The sequence below is a fragment of the Labrus mixtus genome, chromosome 2 (assembly GCF_963584025.1).
Source record: "Labrus mixtus chromosome 2, fLabMix1.1, whole genome shotgun sequence".
Classification (NCBI taxonomy): domain Eukaryota; kingdom Metazoa; phylum Chordata; class Actinopteri; order Labriformes; family Labridae; genus Labrus; species Labrus mixtus.
Window position 1 is genome coordinate 12,421,968 of NC_083613.1, and position 21,115 is coordinate 12,443,082.

The window sequence follows — 21,115 nt, forward strand, 5'->3', positions numbered from 1 at the left end:
ATGGAGCATACATCGTGTTATCTCGGGCTGTCGCAAGTGTAATCTATAATTAGCGCGGGAACTCCTTTGTCTCTTTGTCAAATCAGCAAAGAGATCGGAGGTACCACTTTGTCCACAGGGGGTGCCAAAGTCGACACAAAGCTCCTCCGCAGATTTACATGTAGGGCTGACTTAGTGGATATGTGAAATACATGAAGTCAGTGTAGGGTCACAGCGAGTACAGATATTGGTGGATGTGTTTTTCTGTTTGTGTGTGCAGTGGTGACACTTGCTCTTGATCTCCATGGTAACTGAGAGGATAACTCATAGCATGCTGCAGTCTCGACCCTCATTTGATTATTCAGCTTTTTAATATCTGCCAAAGCTTTTTTTTTTTCTTTGACTCAGAGTTTAGATTTGACACCAAAGTGTGTGTGTGTGTGTGTGTGTGTGTGTGTGTGTGTGTGTGTGTGTGTGTGTACTTGTGTAGAAGTACAGTTATGTAGTAAATGTTTGGTATGTAAGAATGTAAGTAGTATATATGTCCACATACTCTTCAATTAAAATGAAACCCCCAAGGTCTTCAACTCCCCTCCACTCTTCCACTCCTCACTCTTCTCCTACACACACACACACACACACACACACACAAACGCTCAGATCCTAAAAAGGGCGCTAAACAGGGCGTTAAAGCTGTCAGGGTGATGAGTGCAGGGCGGGAGTTCTGCTCCACATGATGATGTTGTAAGGAGGCCGCTGAGGTTCACACCCCCTCACTTTCATGATGATTCATTGGCTATCGTTCCCTCCGCTCCCTCACAGCCTCGTCACAGTCGCAAGTGAACCTCGGTTTGAGTAGCCACAAATGAAATCTAAGAGAACAATTACAGCGGCGAGCACGATGGTTGCAATAAAGCACAAAGGCAGTTGTGTAATGAAACACAGAGCTGATGTTAGATAAGACAAGACGACGCCATAAACTCGACCTTCTTCTTCCAGACAACAATCGTGTCACGCTGCCTCAAAACCAAAACTTGACAAACAACACAATGATGCTGCGTGGCACACGGGACGGGACCATGACCTCTGAAGACGGTACAGCGAGGGGATCCCTTCGTCCCCCCCATCACGCCGTCCTGACATTAAGCAAGCCGAAGCGGGTCACAGGGGCCTATTCTGTAATTTCGCGGCTTGAAACGGCGATCTGAACAGGGCTATGGACGAGCTTGGCGATGTACTTTCAACTGAGAGGGCTGTGAACGCAGCGACAAACAAACAGCTCAGGACGGCGAGCACTGAAACGCTGAATCACCCGTAAAACGCTTTCTGTGGACACTAAGGCGTCTGCAGCGTGGAAAGAAATATGGTGCTAAAGTAATAGATGGCATTTATAATACCGTTGGAAGCACAACTGAAACTGAAAACTTTTGCACGTTCGTGTTAGCGTGTAGCGCTCAGAGTTCAGCAGGCGGGTATCAGAGTGGGGGCATTTGATATTTAGACCCCCTCACAATCCGGGTAAATTCAGTCATGCTTAGGTTTAGTCCGTTATCTGGCAGGACCCCGACTCCATACTCACACACACACACACACACCCACACACCCGACGCCCCCAAGCAGCGCGCCCTCTCCCGCTGGGCCTCGTCTTATCCTAATGGGATTGCCGCGGTGGAAGTCTCCTAATAATGAAAATAATGAAATCAGCAAGAACCCAAAGAAAGGTTAGTGCTCCTCTCGCAGGCAGCATCCCCAGCCAGACTGCACCCCCCCCCCCCCCCCCCCCCGCCACCTCCTTACTACAGAACAGACTGAAAAACCACAGAGAGGAGAAGGAGGGTGAGACAGAGGAGGGGGGGGGGGGGGGGGGGGGGGGGGAGGAACGCAGACAGAGCCTCCGGGAGAGGAAGGTGAAAGGAAACAAAAAACAGAAAAGGGAGGAGAGTTATGAAGGTGGGGGGGAGATAATTAAGGGTGGGGATGGCTTGAAGTTTAACCACCAGAACGTTGACTGAAGAAGCATCTACTGTGTCCACATTAATTCATGCATCAACCCTAAAAATACAATTGTGTTTATCAGACATGCACACAAACAAAGAAGAGAATTGTGGGATGTGCGAGCAGAGGCGTGGCGGAGTTCCTTTGGGACAGGAAGTGGGAGCAGTGACAACAGGAAGCGGGTGTGAAAACGGCCGAGAGACGATTCCCACAGCATCTACGCTCGTGTCGTCTCTCTTCTCCTCTGGTTCCTCCTTCGCTTTCTTCCCTTCAGCTTCTCTGAGAGCGCATACTCACTGCTCAGCGGAGGTCAGAGATCAGTCGCCCGTTAGAAAGACAGAAGAGAGCAAGACTGTCACCGCGTCTGGGTTTGTGAGCGTCTCGTTCAAACCCTGCAGTGTTTTGTGCTTCCCGTGTTAGCATTGGGTGTTTAATCAGAAGAAGCCAGCGTCGGCCGTGATTAAAACTTTTTCCCCACTCAAAGATCTGAGACAAAGAGAAGCACTTTGAAGAGTTTGAAGTACAAACTGACGTTAACCACGAGTATAAATTATAGCTGTAGAGACATCAAAGACGTCGGACATTTTGCAAACAACATTCCAGAGAGTAAGAGTCTGCATGTCTCACCAGCCGAATGCGTCATCAAAGATTTGAACATTTCCATCATTAGCAGGACGTTATTAAAGATTAGGACACGTCTTATGACATCCTGTTTCTGTTTACTGACCGCTCAAACAAACGTTATTCATCTAGCTAACAACGACTGGTAGTGTTGCCAAGCCCAGATCAAGTTAATCCTTTGTGCCATGGCCTAAAATGTTTTATTTAAACATATATCTAATCCACATTGTTGCATTAGCTGTTCCTTTATCTCAGTGAGAAAGGGTGCTGCAGAGCGTTCTGCTCAGTCAAATCTGTGTTACTCCATGGCTGACAGTAGTCCCCAATAAATTCTCTCTGTACTCCTGTGTGAGTTTGCTTAAACACAAAATATAAATATATTTTTTTTTTTAAGATTTATTTTTGGGCTTTTTGTTCCTTTAATGGAGAGATAGGAGAGTGGATAGAGTTGGAAATCAGGGAGAGAGAGAGAGTAGGGAATGACATGCGGGAAAGGAGCTACAGGTGGGATTCGAACCTGGGCCGCCCGCTAGCGCACACTAACCACTGCCCCACCAGCGCCCCAATAATTATCCATTTGCTGTCTCACAGTGAGGAGGTTCCTGGTTTGAATCCCCGTCTGACAGGAGCCTCTCTGTGTGGAGTCTGCATGTTCTCCCTGTGCATGTGTGGGTTCTCTCCGGGTACTCCGGCTTCCTCCCACAGTCCAAAGACATGCTCGTTAGGTTGTCCATGGGCTTCCAGGCGTCTGCTGCTGACTAATGTAAGGGAGACGGACGTTTCCTGTTGCAGCCTCACTTCTGCACTGCGATGCTTTGCTCTCTGGACCGCAGCTCACTGTCCTCGGTTCAAACGCGTCGGTTGACAGACGGAACAATTATTCAACGACTACTTTACAAAGAAAACAGGGTCTCCTAGCCAAACTCCCACAAAGCATCGCACAGTCCCAAATAGTTTCCTCCTTGCACACCTGCCCGCCTCAGCTAATCAAGACGGTGGCTCCCCAGCCATTATAGCTATACGACCAGTCAGGAAGGCCAAGCAGTACAACCTATCAGGGACAGTGTTGCCGTAAGTGTAAGTGTGGAAGTTTGTCTGTCTGTGATTGACTGGCGACCAATGAAACACGAGGATAAGAACTACAAAATAAAACAGGAAATACTAAAGACACACACGCAAAACGAGTAACAGGAAGGACGAAACAAAATAAAACAGGAAGTGAAATCTAAAGACTGAAAAACGTCACAAGAGAGAGAAATGTTTATGTTGTGAGGCAGTGCCAACTTATTGGTGAAATTTTAATGGAAGGTTTCTGAATGGTTAATAAAAACTAAGAATGAGCCGGTATTAGCTGCAGAGGGCTTGTGCTTTTTGTTGCCATGGTAACAAAACAGGTCTCAATATCGATGGATTTTTACTACAAGTGCCGCAAAGTTTTTATATTCTGTATCACAGCCGTACCAGCATGAGAGCAGGGAAGTCACATATTACAATAAGGATTATTTAAGATATGTTTGAACTTTGATCCTTCGATATATTAAAAAATGATGAAACTAGATTTAACATTTGTAAAATTGTGCATTTTAATAGACAGAAACCATCTTGGCTGGAGTGACATTTCAAGAAGATGTATTTCCTGTGTCACAACGATGTAGGAAGACCTTTGTTTACTAACTTTGTGTTTCCCTATGAGGACTGTCAGCCAGTCGTTTTAGCCCAGAGTCATTTATGTGTGTTTGAGTTAAGTATGTGTACTTCGATATATCGTGAGAATGTTTTAACACTCTTCCGTCTGTTCAGACTAAAAACTAGTGACACCGATGAGGTCATGTCTCTTCCTCGTCCTATTTCTCAACCCACTCCCATTACTGCTCCCCTCCTCTGCAGGTCATTAGCTCTTTGAACCTGCAATATCTCTCTCTCTCTGTCCTCTGCACACCCTCTCTCTCTCTCTCGCTCTCTCTCTCTGGTCTTCCTCTGCTCTCTAATTTGCAGAGGAGACACACTGCCTCAAGGCCCTCCTGGCTAATTTGGCAGCATCCCACATCAGAGGCATGGGGCTACAGGCGGGTAGCTGGTATGGGTGGGTGGGAGAATGGGGGGTGTGGGGGGGGTTATAATGTTTTAGGGGACGGTTGTGCCACACCTCCAGCGGGGCCTTAGAGACAGCGGTCTGAGCCCCCCGTGGATAAATGAGAGGTTAGCATGGGACCTGAACAAATCAATGTTCCCACTGCTGCTTCCAGTGACAGCGGAGGAAAGACATGCTGCATGTGTGTGAGCGTCTGCTCTGCCAAACTCTCTGACATTCCCCTTTAATTGGGTGAATTGTGTGTGTTAGTATGAATTCAGGTTTTATTTGATCCCCTAAACTGAATAAGCATTCAAAGGCACTATGACAGCGTAAAGCTATGGCACAATTTTGTCAGCATCATCTGCTTTGTTTAGATTCTGGTCCTGAATGCTCTGGATTTGTTTGGACCAGAGAAGGTAGGCGGTTTTAAGGCACCTCCACACGGTGTGTGTGTGTGTGTGTGTGTATATATATGTACTTGTGTAAGTGCTCACTCTCAGGCTCTCTTTCCTCTTTCCCACTAGGACCTTTGTCACCAGATGTCATTGCCTGGGAACAGAAAAAGGAACAATGGTCACCGAGAGCCAAAGGGCAATTTGCCTGGGGAGGGGCAACACCAGCCTGTCACCTAACAGGTTTTTGTTTCACCCACAGCGTCATTTCATCAGCATGTTTGGGAGTGCTTTGGGTATTTCAGGTGTCTTCTGCCACGTTGAAGTGCTATTTAAAAACATGCTCCAGGGAGAGTGTTGAGACAGGGAGTGAGAATTGAGATTGAGGGGCACAGCGGTAGTTTCTCATCAACAGTGCTGATTTGAGCAACAGGGCGGGGCACAGCTGTATAATGTGTTGTTTTGATACTGTATCACAAGGAAGGGCTGGGAATATCCTGGAGAGGAGATAATACCCAGGAAGCCTTTCCCCAGCAGCCACACGGTCCGAGCCAAACAAAAGAGAAGCCTGACATGAAATCTTGATGGAAGACAGATTAGCATCTTGGCTAGAAAGCCCTGACAAAGCAGAGGAGCGCACAGCTCGGAGGCCCTTGGGAACATAAGCACACTGACAGTAGTGTAGCCCAGTGTCAACACGAGGTCAGTTGAAGGGGCTCCCACCAAAAAAATGCTTTGTCACTCTCACCCAGTCATTTTTTCTGGAGCGGGTGTTCCCTTTATCTGATGGACGGTGTTTTGAACAGGCAGTGATTACGCCCGGGCACCTGTGCTAGCACGCCGTCAGTTTGCACAAAGAGTTTTGTAAATAAGACGTAACTGAAGCTCAGTGGTACATATTTGTTGTGCAGCTGGGACTATTCAACCTGGGATTTGCACGTTTGTGTGTATGCAACATGGCTACCTTACATTTAAGCCAAGAATTACTGTAATTGATCTGTTGAGGGGGGAGGGGGGAGCTGCAGGCAGGTCATGCATTGAGTGTTTGCGTGATCAGGCTTGACCTCCCATGGAGAACAAATACCTATTGTTACTGATGAGGAGAGGACAGAAAGGTTAAGGATGAGGCTCTCTTTCCGAGGTCTTGTTAACCACACCAGTGGACAGGACAGAAACAAAAGAGGTTGATTTAGGGCGCTGTTACCCTGCAGCTGCCCACTGCCACGCTCCGTCTTCTATCTTGGATATTAACCCTTCAAAGTGTATTTCAATATGCAGATTCAAAAAGAAAAAAAAAACTTTAAAACATGATTGTACATCCAAATTAAAATGCTATTTATTCTGAACCTGCAACAGCTAAAGTTAGAGTTTCAGTTCTTCCTTTTACTCAGTGAACTTGTGTAAACCGCACAGGCTGAGGTGAAAAGGTCGGCGGGTTGAATGGGAAGCAGAAGGGTGCTTCTGGTGATTTGGAAAAGCTGAACAGCAGGAAAACAAGGCTGTAAAAAGGTCAGCAGCGGTATGAATGACCACTCCTCAAATCTCCACATTTCACCACCAGGACAAAAGGTGTCGCTTTGGAGGGTCCTGCATGTTCATTGTGTGGAGTTTTGAGGCATTTTACACAAGTGAAAATTGGTTGAAAATTTCAGGCAGGCTTCCTAAAGAGGTGGTGGTTGTGGTGGTGGGGAGGAAGGGTGGGGGGGGGGGGGGGGGGGGGGGGGGGGGGTCATTTCAGGAGGCAGGACGACGTTCAAAATTGTTTTCTCATAGTCCACTGCACAGCTCCTACATTGCACCTTTTGTACATTTTGTGTTTTTTATTTTTTATTTTTTTTACATTTTTAAATGATTTTACTATTTTATATATTTTAATATCTTCTTATACTGTATTATTTAAGTTGTTGCTAGTTCTGCTTTATTTCCTTGTTAATTGTTTAGCACCAATACACCAAGTCAAATTCCTTGTATGTGTAAATGTACTTGGCAATAAACCCAGATTCTTATTCTGATTCTGATTCTGAAATAAAGACACAGAAATGACGTGTCAACAGAGTCCAACACTATCATGATTCAACTTTTAATGGCCTGTTGTGAAGAACATACTGGTCGACAGAAAACATGATGAAGCAGTTTGATTAAGTTCACCGGTCACAGGATATATGGTGTGTTCCATTTGTTCTCACCTGACTGCCGGGAGATGATCTAGGTAAATTCAGATGCAGCTCAACCCGGACATTAATGGGACGTTTTCACAGGTTTGTGTACGTGTGAAAGCTCTTTTGAAGACATTCTTTCAACCATCACTGAACCCTTTAGCCTTCATCCCTCTTCCCTTTCATCCCACTCCAACCTCCCATAGAGCGGAGGTGCACATGGAGGACGTTGCCTAATTACCCGTGAACACCACCAGCCCAAGTGGTCCTGCGAGAATGATGTAAATCGGTGGCATTTAGAAAAATGTCAGCGAGTTTTCAGAGGAAGCAATAACAGGCGAGAGAGACCCATTATGGCCGTGCGTTTTAATTGTGTCAATGTGTCTCCCAGCCCTATGTAACTGCTTTCAGGAGAAATGAGAGTTTCATTTTGCCAGGTCCACAGAGGCTGAATGGATGATGTTGACAGAGGGATGATGCATAATGGCTCCAGCTGAACACACTCTGAAATCTCTCCCAGGTGAAATGCAGTGAGATCAGGATTCACTTAAGATGTTTACGCAGTCCTGAAACATGCAGGACGGCCTTCCCCTGAAGTTTTCTGAAGTAGTTATTAAAGTAAATCCCTCTCAGTCTGAAGAGTTCTCTGTTGGACAGGATGGGGGGTCCCAGGAGGCTGGACTTGATGTTAGAAGGACGTTGCGGTCATAATGATTAAGATATCCAAGATGGGCAAAGCAACATCTGACTCTGTCATGACAGCTGATTAGTTTTACATGAATGCTGCTTGTTATCTGACGAGTAGCGAAGAAGATGAAGCAGCTTCGTTATTAGCACCACGATCGCATTGGTCGCGCAGCAGTCGCAGGATATTAGCATCACTACACCTCCAGCTCGCTCACTGGCCTGCTGTGTTTGCACATAAGCCCTATTCAGACTGCCGTTTCAAGCTGCGATATTGCTGTTCTAACCAATAGAAAAACATCACTAAAGCACCACGAGTCAAAGCTCAACACCCATTGGTCTGTGTCAATCAATCTCAGGGTTACAGCTGATGCTTAGCTAGCCTAGCTTACAATGCTAACAGGACCTGCTATGTAACGACAGGTAGCCTAGCTTACCACGCTAACAGGACCTGCTATGTAACCACAGGTAGCCTAGCTTACCACGCTAACAGGACCTGCTATGTAACCACAGGTAGCCTAGCTTACCATGCTAACAGGACCTACTATGTAACGACAGGTAGGTGAGCTGTCTTACTGAACAGGAAGTCAGCGTTTTCCAAAAGAGCTCCAGGAGAGTTACAGCTTCCTTTGAAAAGTAGCAGCCAATGAATATGCTGCGTTTAGCACACACTGCTCGTGTCTATTTTAAGTCGCACACGGTGGAAATTACATACAAAGCCAGATCAAAACGAGCGAACACAACTGGTGGGTTCAGACAGGAAGTGGCTCTGTTACGATCTACTTCAGTGAAGCAAACGCCGCTGACGACCGACTTAAGGGACCTGCTCAGGAGGAAACCTTTACCAACCACCTCGTGTGACCAGAGCAGGTCACCGATCTCTGGATCCATACATGAGGGTTTGTGGTAAAATGTAAGTGTTTTGATTTTGAGGTCTGAAAATATGATCACCCTGAGATACGGGCCGTAACGACTGCGCCCAACCATTCCGCCGCCGTGCGTTTAACATTTCACACAAAGCAGGCGTAACGGGTGTAAGTATCCCGCCTTCGACTGGTAGTCTGTAAGCGCAGATAGAATCACACTCGTTGATTTCAATTTATTTAGTTGGAACTAATTGATGTGAATTAATCAACAATTCTCATGCTACTTGCAGCTCTGAAAAATCTTCTTCTTCTTATCTTAAAAATAAAAGGATTATCGGTCAATGGACGAGCAGACAATGCTCACTGCAGCCCGGAACTTCCTGTCCATTCAGGATCTATTAGCATTCCTTCCTCTGCTTTATCTCACATGAGGAGCGCTGGGTTGTTGTGGTGATGAGCCGGCCTCACTGAAACGTTTGACCTCTGGTCCCTGTATCTCCTCTGAGTCGTCTCTCTGCAGCTTTAGGACACAGCTTGTCTGCTTGTTTCGGTGTGGGCGTTGCCTTTTTAATGACTTGGATCTGAATGATGGCGTGAAGAGGACTGGTTTGGCCTGTATGTGCAGAGGGAAGCCTCGAACAATGGACACTCACACCCCTGAGCTCTTACGCCTCTTTGAGTCTTTACCTTCATACCGGTGTCGCCTGCTGGGGCACATGACTCCCTCCTGTTCTTCATCATTCCACTTTTCTGCCTCCCTGCGGCACGTGAGCCGCCTGCTCCCAGAGTGCCTTGTGACCTGTTGAGCGTGTGACCCAGAGTGACCCTTACTGAGGTAGAAAGTAATATGATTAAGCCTTGAGAACTTGTCATGCTATCCTTTTAATCTCCATTTTACATTGAATACATAAGCAGTCGGGGACAGTTGGGGACAAATGCAACCTTAAACTCAGCCCGCAGAGCTGCACCTAATAACCCCAAACCTGGGAACTGGGCTAAAATCGTAAAGAGGAAGTTTCCGAGTGCTTTTTGTTTGCTGGCCGTGGCACTTTCTTAACTCCAAACAGGGACGCTCTGAAATGGGTTTCCTTCCTCTCCTGCTACCCCTCGCTGAGGGTGGAGAGGTGAAGCAGGGGGTGGGAGGGACCTTCACAGATTCCCCTGTGTGTTGGACTTGAAAGTTTCTATCTCTGTGAACTTAACATCAAACGGTCACGGGCTGCTGCTGGCTCTTTGAAGTGGCGGGGGGGGGGGGGGGGGGAGGGGTATCAGAGATGAATATTGGGCCTCTGCCTCGACATGTTCCGGTTCAAAACGGACCGTGCCGCGGTGTAAAAACAGCTCAGCTAAAGGTCCTCTGAGAATGGCACAAGATCAAGGCTGAGGACTTATCTCTCAGTCACCATTCCTGACACATGAAGGATCTACAGACTCACTACTTACTTATTGAAGTCTCTCCTGCCTCGCTTTGAGGCTCACATTATTTATTGTTTGAGAAAAGCCAGTTTGGGTTCGCTGTCTTTCAGGTCTAATCTGTCCAAAAAGCAAACACTGAACCATCACAACCTCAACTGAACTGCCTCTTCTTTAAGCTACCGAATAATAGCACGCAAATCTTATATTTCCTGCTATACTGAAGCAGTTTTCACAGTTTTTCAAGATAATTTGAGGAGGACTGCTCCTATAATCCTCCTGATCTGGTTGTTCACACATGCAACAGACAGCGGGAGACTGCCCATGTCAATCAGGAGGGGGGGGGGGGGTCTCCTGAGACAAGGCATGACGTAAAAATAACAATGCAGTAGTTGGCGGAGCAACAGAGAGAGACAACTTTTCCAAGATGGCCACCGCCATCAACGAGCTTCAGAAACCAATTAGTGACATCACTGAGACTACATCAGACTATAGAAACAGGAAGTCTTTACTCAAGAGAAAATGAATTAGGTTTCACTCAGTTATCATTTCTTCTTTTCGTCGACCTCTCACTTCTGCACAGATGTCACAAAGATCCCCGGATTATCTTCATATTTTCACTTTCATTTTCCTTCAGTCTTCCTGCCGCCCCGTCTGAGACTGAGATTTAGGAAGAACCTAATAAACCAAATCAGTGAGCCTAAAACATCCAGATTTTCAAGTAACATTTGTATAAATTCATTATTTAGTTTTCTATTTTAAACTATCTTTAATAACAAACACCTCATGTAGGGTTTATAAATCTGTCAAATAACATTTGTAATTTTAAACAGGCTGCTCATACCACCAGAATACTACCAGTACTAAGTTCCTGCTAAACTGTGTTTTTTAACGGCGGCCGACAGGTGCAAGCGCTCGGCAAAGGCTGAAACGACATGCATTAGGAAAAACTCACCACAAAATTCAGAAACGCTGCAAATTCAAAAGCAAATGCAGCGGCTGAAACCTGCTTCAAATGAAGCAAACGTGAAAATATCAGGAATTTTTTATGAGTTTTGTGCAGGTGTGAAAGCCCTATACTATAACATACCACTACTACTGTTATTACCAATTTGTTGGTTGGCTATTTCAGGATGGCCAAGGTTTAAAACATCAGTGCAGATTCTGTCCAAGCGACAGCTTCCAGTGTTGACAAATGAAGCTAACGCAGAAGTGCAGGAAATGCAGTTCCTAGAGTGTCCACTCGAGGCTGGCTGCATGTCCCATTAACACGTCTGCTAAAATGCTAATTTTCACAGCAGACATAAACATGTTTACAGCCTGGTTCAGCAAACCGGTCCTCTTCAGATCTTTGCCTGTTGCTAGGTGGACCGAAAGTTCGTTAGAGACAGCATTTCCAAGATAGCCACCGCCATCAAAGAGCATCAAAACTCAGTTTTAATGAGTGACGTCACTGAGACCACGTCAGTCTGATTTTTTTGGAAACAGGAAGTCTTTACTCAAGAGAAAAAAATGCTCAGTCAAAAATGAATTGGGTTTCATTATAAGTGTTCATTTCTTTTTTTCGTTGACCTCTCACTTCCGCACAGTCATCCCCCTGATGTCATAAAGATCACCTGGTTGTCTTAATATTTTCACTTTCATTTTCCTTCACAGTCTCCCTGCCACCCCGTCTGAGACTGAGTGAAGAATCTAATAAACCAAATCACATCCAGATCTCAAAGTAACATTTGTATAAATTCATTATTTAGTTTTCTATTTTAAAGTATCTCTAATAACAAACACCTCACCGCCAGTTAGCATTAACACCAAAGGGGCTGCTAATACATAAACTTCACAAAGTCAAAAACACACAACCGGGGCCGCCCACTCGGAGGACTATAGCGTCCCTTAATAGGGCGCGTGCACTAACCACAAGACAACCGGTGCCCCTGTATTAGAATACAATATGACCAGGAGGATCTATACTTTGACTCAGAGACTGTAAATATTACTGGACGAAACCTGAGTGAGTCACCCGTCTGCTCCTGCAGGGGGCGCTGGGGTCCCATCGATGGCGGTCTCCATGCTGGAAATGCTGTCTCAGCCTAACTTTCAGTCAACCTAATGACAGGCTGAGAGCTGGAGCTGAGGCGGGTTTTAAGACTCCTGACAAACCATTACACCGCGCCCACCTGTCAATCAGGTCAGCTACACACCTTATTGTGAATAACTCTTATCCTTCATCAAATCAAAACTGATGAGTCATCAAAACATTCACCCCCCGTACAGTGTGTGTCGATCGAGACATGAGCTAATCACACCTATTTGTTTTTTTTTAACCAGGCTGTAAACATGTTAATCTCTGCTGTAAAAACAGGCTTTTTAGAATGGGTGTGTATGTGACTTCCTGTTCTTCTGCAGCCAGCCTCTAGTGGACACTCAAGGAACTGCAGGATTTTACACTTCAGCATCGGCTTCATTTTTTTTTCAACCCCGGAGGTTACTGCTTGACTCTGACTCAAGTCATCAAGTTGTGTATTCTACTTATAGTAGGCACTGCTAATACCTTTGAGACTGACGGGCATTAGGACCCTGCGGATTCCTCAGGCTGAGGGGGGCCGGGCTCTGGTTTTCCCATGCACCACCATCCGCTGACATTGGCCACTGCTCCACATTAAACACCCCGCATTCATAAAAACGCAAAAAAAGGAAAGAGGAACCATCTGACAAGAGCAGCATCATCCACTGGTCGCTGCCTCACTGTTTACTGCGCTCAGCTCGTCACCAGAACAGAAACCAGCACACACACACACACACCGAGGGGAGAAAAATGGCCAAAAGTGAGAGGCAGAGAAGAAGTTTGAAGAGTGAGGAGTTCTTCTTCGATTCCGACGCGTCTCTCTTGGATCAGCAGGATTTCGATATGTCTAGTTGTCCTTTCAATGACGTCTTCAACTCCAAAGACTCCCACATGGAGCAGATCGACACTTTTCTGAAAAACGTACAAGTTTTGCTGGAGGCTGCTCGGTTTCTGGAGAGCTCCGACAGGAAGGACGGAAGTGAGTTTATTTGTTGCTGCGTTTGATCCGTTTTTTTTTTTTTTTTTTTTTTTTTCATTTGCCACTGAATTTCAGGAAAACAAGACTTCATTGTCAACAGACTCAGACAACAAAGAGCTGAGTTCATTCAACTAAGTACCACTGCCTGCTAGAAGCACAGCAGCCTGATATGAGTGATATAACCATTGCAGTTACAGGAGAAGATAAACGAATGCTTTATGAATGTTTACTGAAGTGTTTGAGCTGCTTTATCTGCACCGTGCATCGCTCTGCTGCTGCACAACTCCCAGCACTATATTTAATACCACAGCATTGATAAATAAAGCTTTGATATAGCCTAACATAACCACGGGGTGAGTGTGGGTGTGCAGGTTGGCTTCCAATCCGAGATGATAAATCTGGCCACATTGCAGCGCCCTCCAACTCAGTTCAGGATGATGTCATTGTGCCCCCGCACACACGATCGAAAAAATCCTGAACTTTATGGATAAAGCGCAGAGAAACAAGACGAGCCTGCATGCTGATCAGGCTTTTATTAAACGCATTTATAACCGTGTGGTCTGGATGTTTAATGTGTTGGCTTAAATATTGTGCAACCTTATGAGGAATCAGAAGATGTTGCGTTGCAGATTGCATTGCCCCCCTCCTATTGCACATGGCCTTAAAATAGATTTCAATGGCGGATCATTAATGATGATTTTATAAGAATAAGAGTGATTATCCTCCCTTCCCCTTAACAAGCCATTATTTAAAGACAGACAACGTTTTTTTTTCCCTCGCTCTCATATTCGAATATTTAGCTCCGAATAGTCGAGTACATGGGCCCAAGTGCGTTGCAAAAGTCCTATTGAGAAATAACACGGATTATTATAAAGAAACGTGGGAATTCTGCACCGACACGGCTCTTCTCTCGGTTGTTTGCTTCCTGCTACGTGTGGGCGTGTCGCACTGGTTTCCACATGGCGCAACGCTCCTCTCTGATTGGTCAGATGCGAGCTCAACCCTCGAAGTCTGTCAAAGCCGCCCCCCAATCAGACGCCCGATCGGCGGCGACGTCATGTGTTGCTGGGCCTGGCTTCAGCCGGCAAGTACACCCCCACTGCCCTGGTGCATTATGGGATTTGTAGGCATTTACGCGGCAGTTTGAGGAAGAGGAGACCGGGCAGAATAATCATCAGAGGGTTAAATGACACAAGGAGCATTTGTGTTCAGTTGAAGCAATATTATCTCACAGATTAGTCAAAGCTGTCTTTTTCATGTTTGGAATCATTGACAAATAAAAAGCATCTATGCCTTTTAAAAGGAAGACGACCTAATATAATGTTGACTCTCGTGATGTAACCTATGGATTTAACCTAGGCACAATTTCTGCTTAATCATCACTAGCAGAAAAATAAAGTCCATTAAAATGAACAAGATCAACAACATTATCACATTTTAAGAATGTGTGATGCCCTACATGGACTGTAATAAACTCTTACTAACAGACACATTAAGTTTTACACTGAGTTATTCTAATGAAAGTGAAATCCTTCAATAACGCAGCACTGTTTCTGGTTGATTAGTCACATATCGTAGAGACTAAGACAAGAAATTTGTCATAATTGTTGGCATTTTATAAAACCGCACTGATAGACTCGGTTTCCCAGAAAGCACTGCGCGCAGACCGGCCCGTCAGGTGCCCGCCTCTCAGCTGTGGAGCTAGGTAAACAAACAGGAGAGAGGAGGAAACGAGCAGCAGCAGGCACTTTGCTGGCTCCGGGCTCCCTCGGGGGATTTTATATCGTTTTTAATGCGTTTTTATAACCGTTTAATATCCTGTTTCCTACAAACTTTTCATACTTTCATACGCCGAGGCTGACGTTTTCTAAAGGCTAAAAGCGAGCAAAGGATCGGCTGTCGGCTGCCACCGTGGAACCACTAGATCCTTTTCCTCCACCTCCTCTTCTCCTCTCGACAACCACCGGAGATTTCAATATTAACACGACTTTTTCTTTGGTTTCGTCGGGGTGAATTCAGAGGCAGTAATAACCGACGTGTCGTCTTCTTTGTATTTAAAAGCGACAAAGCCGACGTTTCGTTCAAAGCTTGAGTCCGTTTAACGACAGCCAGCCTCAGGGAAGAATGACGGCTGTTCAACTAATCAATATCCAAAGGTTATTAGAAGCTGCGGAGTTTCTAGAAAGGAGAGACAGAGGTAATTTAAACATTTAAATGTCATTTCAAGGGGGGGTGACTGCCTGCTGATTATAACCCAACGCTGTGCATTTAAAAGAAGAAGAAGGAAGTGTTGTCACCACGGATGTCTGAGCCTACCTGTCCTGTGTCACCTGTAAACTGTCCCAAAGTCAGCATAACGTTTTCTTTCTCTCTGTCCACAGAGTGTGAGCACGGGTATGCATCGACGTTTCCGTCAAACAGCCAGAACACAAACTACCAGAGGCAAAGAAAATTCCGAAACAAGAAGTTCAGCAGTAATCACAATAGGTGAGTAAGAACCCGTCATGCACGCTCTGTTCCGGGTGACACTCTTCATCAGAGATGTTTTACGGAAGGCAGAAGAGATGACAGCCATGCATGGTGCAAGTCTTCAATATGGGATACTATGAGGTCCAACACAAGATGACATTCATAACATTCATATATTCATATATTTGGTGTTTCTTGCAGATGTTTGTGATTCAACCCGTCTGTTTTACTACATGCACTCTGCGCTGTGTTGATGCACTCAGCATGCGATCATTCACTCGTTTGTTAAACAGGAGAGCCGTCATTAGGAGCGTCATTAGGAGCGTCATTGTGAGCGTCATTGTGAGCTGGCTGCAGCTTCTGACATGAAAACATACACGGTCTTTTTTAACAGTGAGTTTGCATGGCTTTGTTTGAAGAGACTTCAAACGTGTAGAAACTTGTTTGGTAAATATGTGCACATATGACCGACCACAGCGCTGTTTTGTCGGCTTGAGGAGAGAGGGAGAGAGAGGGAGAGAGGGAGAGAGAGAGGGAGAGAGGAGGGAGGGGGAAGCACCAACAGCTCTGCTCGCTTTTCATCAGCTGATTGTCAAACGGACTGCAGTGGCTGAGGTTAGGGACCGTGGTGAAAGTGACGACCTCTCTAAACGAAAAACAAGTCACTCTGATGTTGTAACGTCCTCTCCACCACAGATAAATAAACACATGAATCAGCTCCACTAAGATACCTTTAATTATTTCTGTTCCATGCATACCCCCCCCCCCCCCCCCCCCCCCCCCCCCCCCCTCCCTCCATGTCACATGTATTCTTCACTGTGGGAGAGAGTAGTAGTTTTGTCTTGTGCCCTAAAGGGGGGGAAAGCAGCTATTTATGGCCGGTGTTGTTTGCAGACATCCAAAGGTGAACACTTGGAGGCTTTTCTCCACTGATGATGTTTACTTAGGGCAGTCAGTAATTACATTTATCCCACTTTGATGCAAATATAACCTGCAAAGATAAGCATGTGTGTGTCAAACACAGCTCTCAGAAAGCTGTTGATGTGTGTTGATGAACATTCATTTAACAGATAATCACATTGTTAGCTGATCGTGGTGCATGTCAGGCACAGTGCTTTCTTTGAGAACAGAGACTTGAGTAAGGGAAGCAGGTGAGAATCCCCCAAGTTAACCCCCATGTCATTGTGTTTTTCTTGATGCTATGCTGCTTACATTAATCTATCCATTCACTGTCATGCATCAAACCCCTCCATGCTCTCTCTCTCTCTCTCTCTCTCTCTCTCTCTCTCTCTCTGATCCTTTTTAATATTAATGTTAGAGCGGGCCACAAACAGGAACTGCGCATTACTCATCACAAGCGCTGAGCGCTGCCTAGTTCTGCATGGCAACAGTCAGGATCAGATATAGGTCTGAGGCGCTGTTCATACAGCTTCTGATGAGTTTGCCCTTTTGGGGAGGATTCTTCATAAATATATCTATAAATGTACTCTGTCCAAAGTAACCAAGTCTTAACACAGCTCCTACGGTGTGACAGGAAATAACAACAACATGTAGTCCTGCTCTCTGCAGGGACATGCTCACATCTCTAACACCATTTAGCATTTAACACCATTTCTCATCCTCACGTCGTGGTGCAGATTCTTTCATTCTCGCTGGACTTGCACACCTCGCTAAACGACATTATTTGGATGTCCCTTTAGGTGTCAGGTCACCGATGGGGCACGGTTCTGTGTCTTTAGGGTCCACTTTCACTTCACAGTTCTACTAATGAGAAGGCCAACACGGGCGAGAAATATTGTTGGTATGAGACTTAAGTTGTGAGTCATTTTCACCACCTTGTATGATGAGAACGTTATCCAGAGAGCGTCCACAGGAATCTACAAGTCACACCTTCATCGTCTTCAGTCTGTGAATGACAAACACAGACGAGGAAGGATTTGTGTTTAACTACCAACACAACCAAAACCTCATCCACTGAGACCTGCTAAAATATGATTGAACTCAGTGCTGATAGAAAGGGATTAGACAAACTGTAGCAGTGTTTGAAACACAGTTTGCAGGGTGGCAGGAGCTCAGTCCAGCTGTAGCTAACTTCTCAGTAGCATGTGGAGGCTTAAAGTGATGGGCTTATCTGACTCTGTCCTCTATATACTGTTTATAGCAGGCTCGCTTTATCTCCTTGACCCACTCTGTCGGTGCGTATACCTGCACACTTACAGGAGGGACTCTGCTGCACGTTAGCGTGGCCTTGAGCCAGTTTGTAATCTGTGCTGCATTGTTGTTGAGCTCCAGACACATGTGGTTGATTTGAGAGGTCGTTAAAGAAGTGTGTGATGATAAAAGCCAGTGGGAGCGTTGAGCGAGCTGAATAAACTGAGCCTTCTGAATGTGAGGTCGCGCTAATGTTCAGTGATTGTTGGGGACTTGAACCAGGTTTTGTGGTGATTCCTCCTTGTGCAAACTTTGAGGCTTCCCCGTGGCTGTCTGTTTTATAACTGACTTAAAGGAGGAGTCAGTAGATATGTTTGTAAACATTCAAACTGGGCCCCTCCACCCTCCCTGCAGGACGTAGTGTGTACGTTTACTGCTTGTAGCTACACTGCAAGCTAACCGCTGGTGTTTGTCACCTGCCTGTCCAACAGGAAGCAGACCAACTACACGTCCACGGGTAAAAACCAACACAAGGTTCACCCTCGTTTTAGAACGAGCTTTATCCGCTTGGTGTTTCTCCTCACTCTGATTATATCTTCTCTTCTTTGCTGCTACGTCCACGTCCGTCATATTCACCGGTCTCCTAAACTCACCTGCTGCGCTGTCATTGGCTGAGGGAAACACACCAGCTCCACCCAGAAACGTCCCGAGTCAACCAGAACAAAGCAGAACAGTAAAATCCAGTCAGAGGACAGAGTCTCTGCAGACACAGTCATCACCACACATGTATGGAGGCCCAGAAGGGACAATGGAGCAGCTTCACTTTAGAAAAAGTCTGTATTTTATTTTGAAGGAGAAGTCTGTATTTTATTTTGAAGGAGAAGTCTGTATTTTATTTTGAAGGAGAAGTCTGTATTTTATTTTGAAGGAGGAAGCTGCTCTATTTTATTTTGAAGGAGGAAGCTTCTGACTCTACCTCTTTAAGGACTAGGATCTTCTTTTGCGTCCAATAATTCTGTCCTGTGATTTCCTGCAGTCATTGTCAAGATGAAGCAGAACACTGACGTGGTTACAAAAACATTTCTCATCTTTCCGAGAGTGATACTCAACCAAAAAAACACACAGAAGGTGATTGTGATGAAATGCCGGTTTGTAAGAGATTACAGATCCGGACAAGGGTTTCCAAGCAACACGGACGGTGTAAGCACAGCGACAGATGATGACGTGGGTTATGTGCTCCTCAGTATTTGTCTTCTGTTAGCCAAACTACGTCTCGTACTCACAGAGTGTCACAGATATCAGTGGAGTGTTAGAAAGTAAGGAGGCATGCTCATCAAAGCCTGCACTGATCATGGAATGCTTTGACTCATCAGTTTCCCTCCAAAGAATCATTTCTGCACTGTATCCTGCTTTTTGAGAAGCTGAACAGATTTTTGTTTGGATTTCTCAGTTTTTGTGATTTCTGCGTGTGACTGGCTGCAGCAGAGCACAGCCATGCATGACTTGGACGAGCTTGTAGAATATGTAAGTTGAAACCTGTCAAGAGCAGGCGTGCGAGCACTTAAGGCTCTCACAGGTTTTGCAGGGACGGCTCAGGCTGGCCGGCTTCCTCCATGAGCGCCGTGTTTTGCTGTGATAGCAGCCACTCAACCTGGCCATGGAACCTGTCATGTTAAATCAATTACACTGCCACAGTTGACTTCACATCCAGTCTTGCATACTCGACTACATGACCAGTAATGTATTCAAATCGAGACATATGGTGTTTTTATTGGTCTAAATAATTCAACATGAAAAACTAATGTCCTCTGAGGTAGTTCTTTACACACTGAGCCACAGGCCTTGGACGCCACCCCCCCCCCCCCCCCCCTTCCATCCCTTCTTTCTTATCTTCTGTTTTCTTCATATTTCCTGTTTCCTCCGAAAGCTGAGCTCAGAAAAGCATATTGCAGTATTGATAACCACCAGTGCAGAGAGCAGCTGCGTACATGACTCGGAGGACGTCGAGTCCATCATCCCCTGCTGAAACGTGTGCACCTTGAGGCGAGGTGCTGTGTGTGTGTGTGTGTGTGTGTGTGTGTGTGTGTGTGTGTGTGTGTGTGTGTGTGTGTGTGTGTGTGTGTGTGTGTGTGTGTGTGTGTGTGTGTGTGTGTGTGTGTGTGTGTGTGTGTGTGTGTGTGTGTGTGTGTGTGTGTGTGTGTGTGTGTGTGTGTGTGTGTGTGTGTGTGTGTGTGTGTGTGTGTGTGTGTGTGTGTGTGTGTGTGTGTGAGAATGGGAACTTGGCCATTTTAAGCATCAGGAGGAGAGCTGGTCGTCTCCCTTCAGCATGTCGCCACACAAAGAGACTCTTAGGAACCAGCTGATTCACTTTACATTATTAACAGAGCACTGAACCCTGCGTGCTGGATGCACAGTGTGCATGTGTAGGTGCACGCTCACACACACACACACAGCCAAAGTAGTGCAGTGCATTATTAAGAGGCTGTGTAACTCCACAGTGAAGTCCTGGTTGTCACGGTGACATATGTTGGTGTAAAGGCTCCAGAGCGCTGAGCCTAAAGTTGGTCACGTTGGGTGTAATTAATAACTCTGTAAATCAGATTTGACAAGGTAATTCACCATGTCTCTCTCGGCCCCTGACTATCGCGCTCATATAATTAATATCATAAACTCCTTTTTTTTTTTTTTATTGCGCCTGAGTTTTTGCACGTGGAGCGTGTTCAAGTCCGCTCTGACAACTTGTGTTTTCTGTCTCTGCAGGTCCACACATAATGAGCTGGAGAAGAATAGGTAAGTTTGCATTTTAGCATCAAATCATCATAAAAGCAGCGCCTGCAGACACACGCTCACTCTGCCATGACATGTGATAAGTTCACCTTGGCCTACTTTCATTTTGTTTCCCACAATGGTTTTTGCCCTTTTGTCGAGCCGGCACTTCCTCTTCAACAGGTCCTTAAAATCAAAAGTACGAGGTGACCCAGCTGTGCAGAGTAAAGGACATACACTTCTCTCTTTTTTCATCTCCCTCCTCTTTTTGTGCACACATTCTTTGCACCTTTTTAGAGTTATGCAACAGCTTGATTGCCAGGTTAAGAGCTTTGACTCAGACAGACAGGCGAGGCTGCATGCAGGCAGAGCAGAGTCAAAAGTTCACTGTTTGTTTTGATGGAAAGATGTGGTTGATGTAACCTCATCCCTAAATCTGAACACAAAGTCCTTTCAGTTGTTGTCAGATCCTGCACACATTGAGCTATATCTCTGCGTTCAAGATAGA

At 45.7% G+C, this 21,115-nt stretch overlaps 1 protein-coding gene across 2 annotated transcripts in view; it reads left to right on the top strand.

Moving 5' to 3' along the window:
• Positions 1-12,821: 12,821 nt before the first annotated feature.
• Positions 12,822-21,115, top strand: part of mxi1 (max interactor 1, dimerization protein) — a 30,964-nt gene continuing 22,670 nt past the window's right edge. The window contains exons 1-3 of one of the 2 annotated variants that reach the window (XM_061064831.1): positions 12,822-13,221; positions 15,603-15,708; positions 20,602-20,631. In XM_061064831.1, coding sequence (XP_060920814.1) covers positions 12,993-13,221; positions 15,603-15,708; positions 20,602-20,631 — 365 coding nt within the window. In that variant the 5' untranslated portion in view covers positions 12,822-12,992. Of the gene's footprint in view, positions 13,222-14,918; positions 15,419-15,602; positions 15,709-20,601; positions 20,632-21,115 lie in introns of those variants that run through there. The other variant, XM_061064839.1, reaches the window with a different exon arrangement.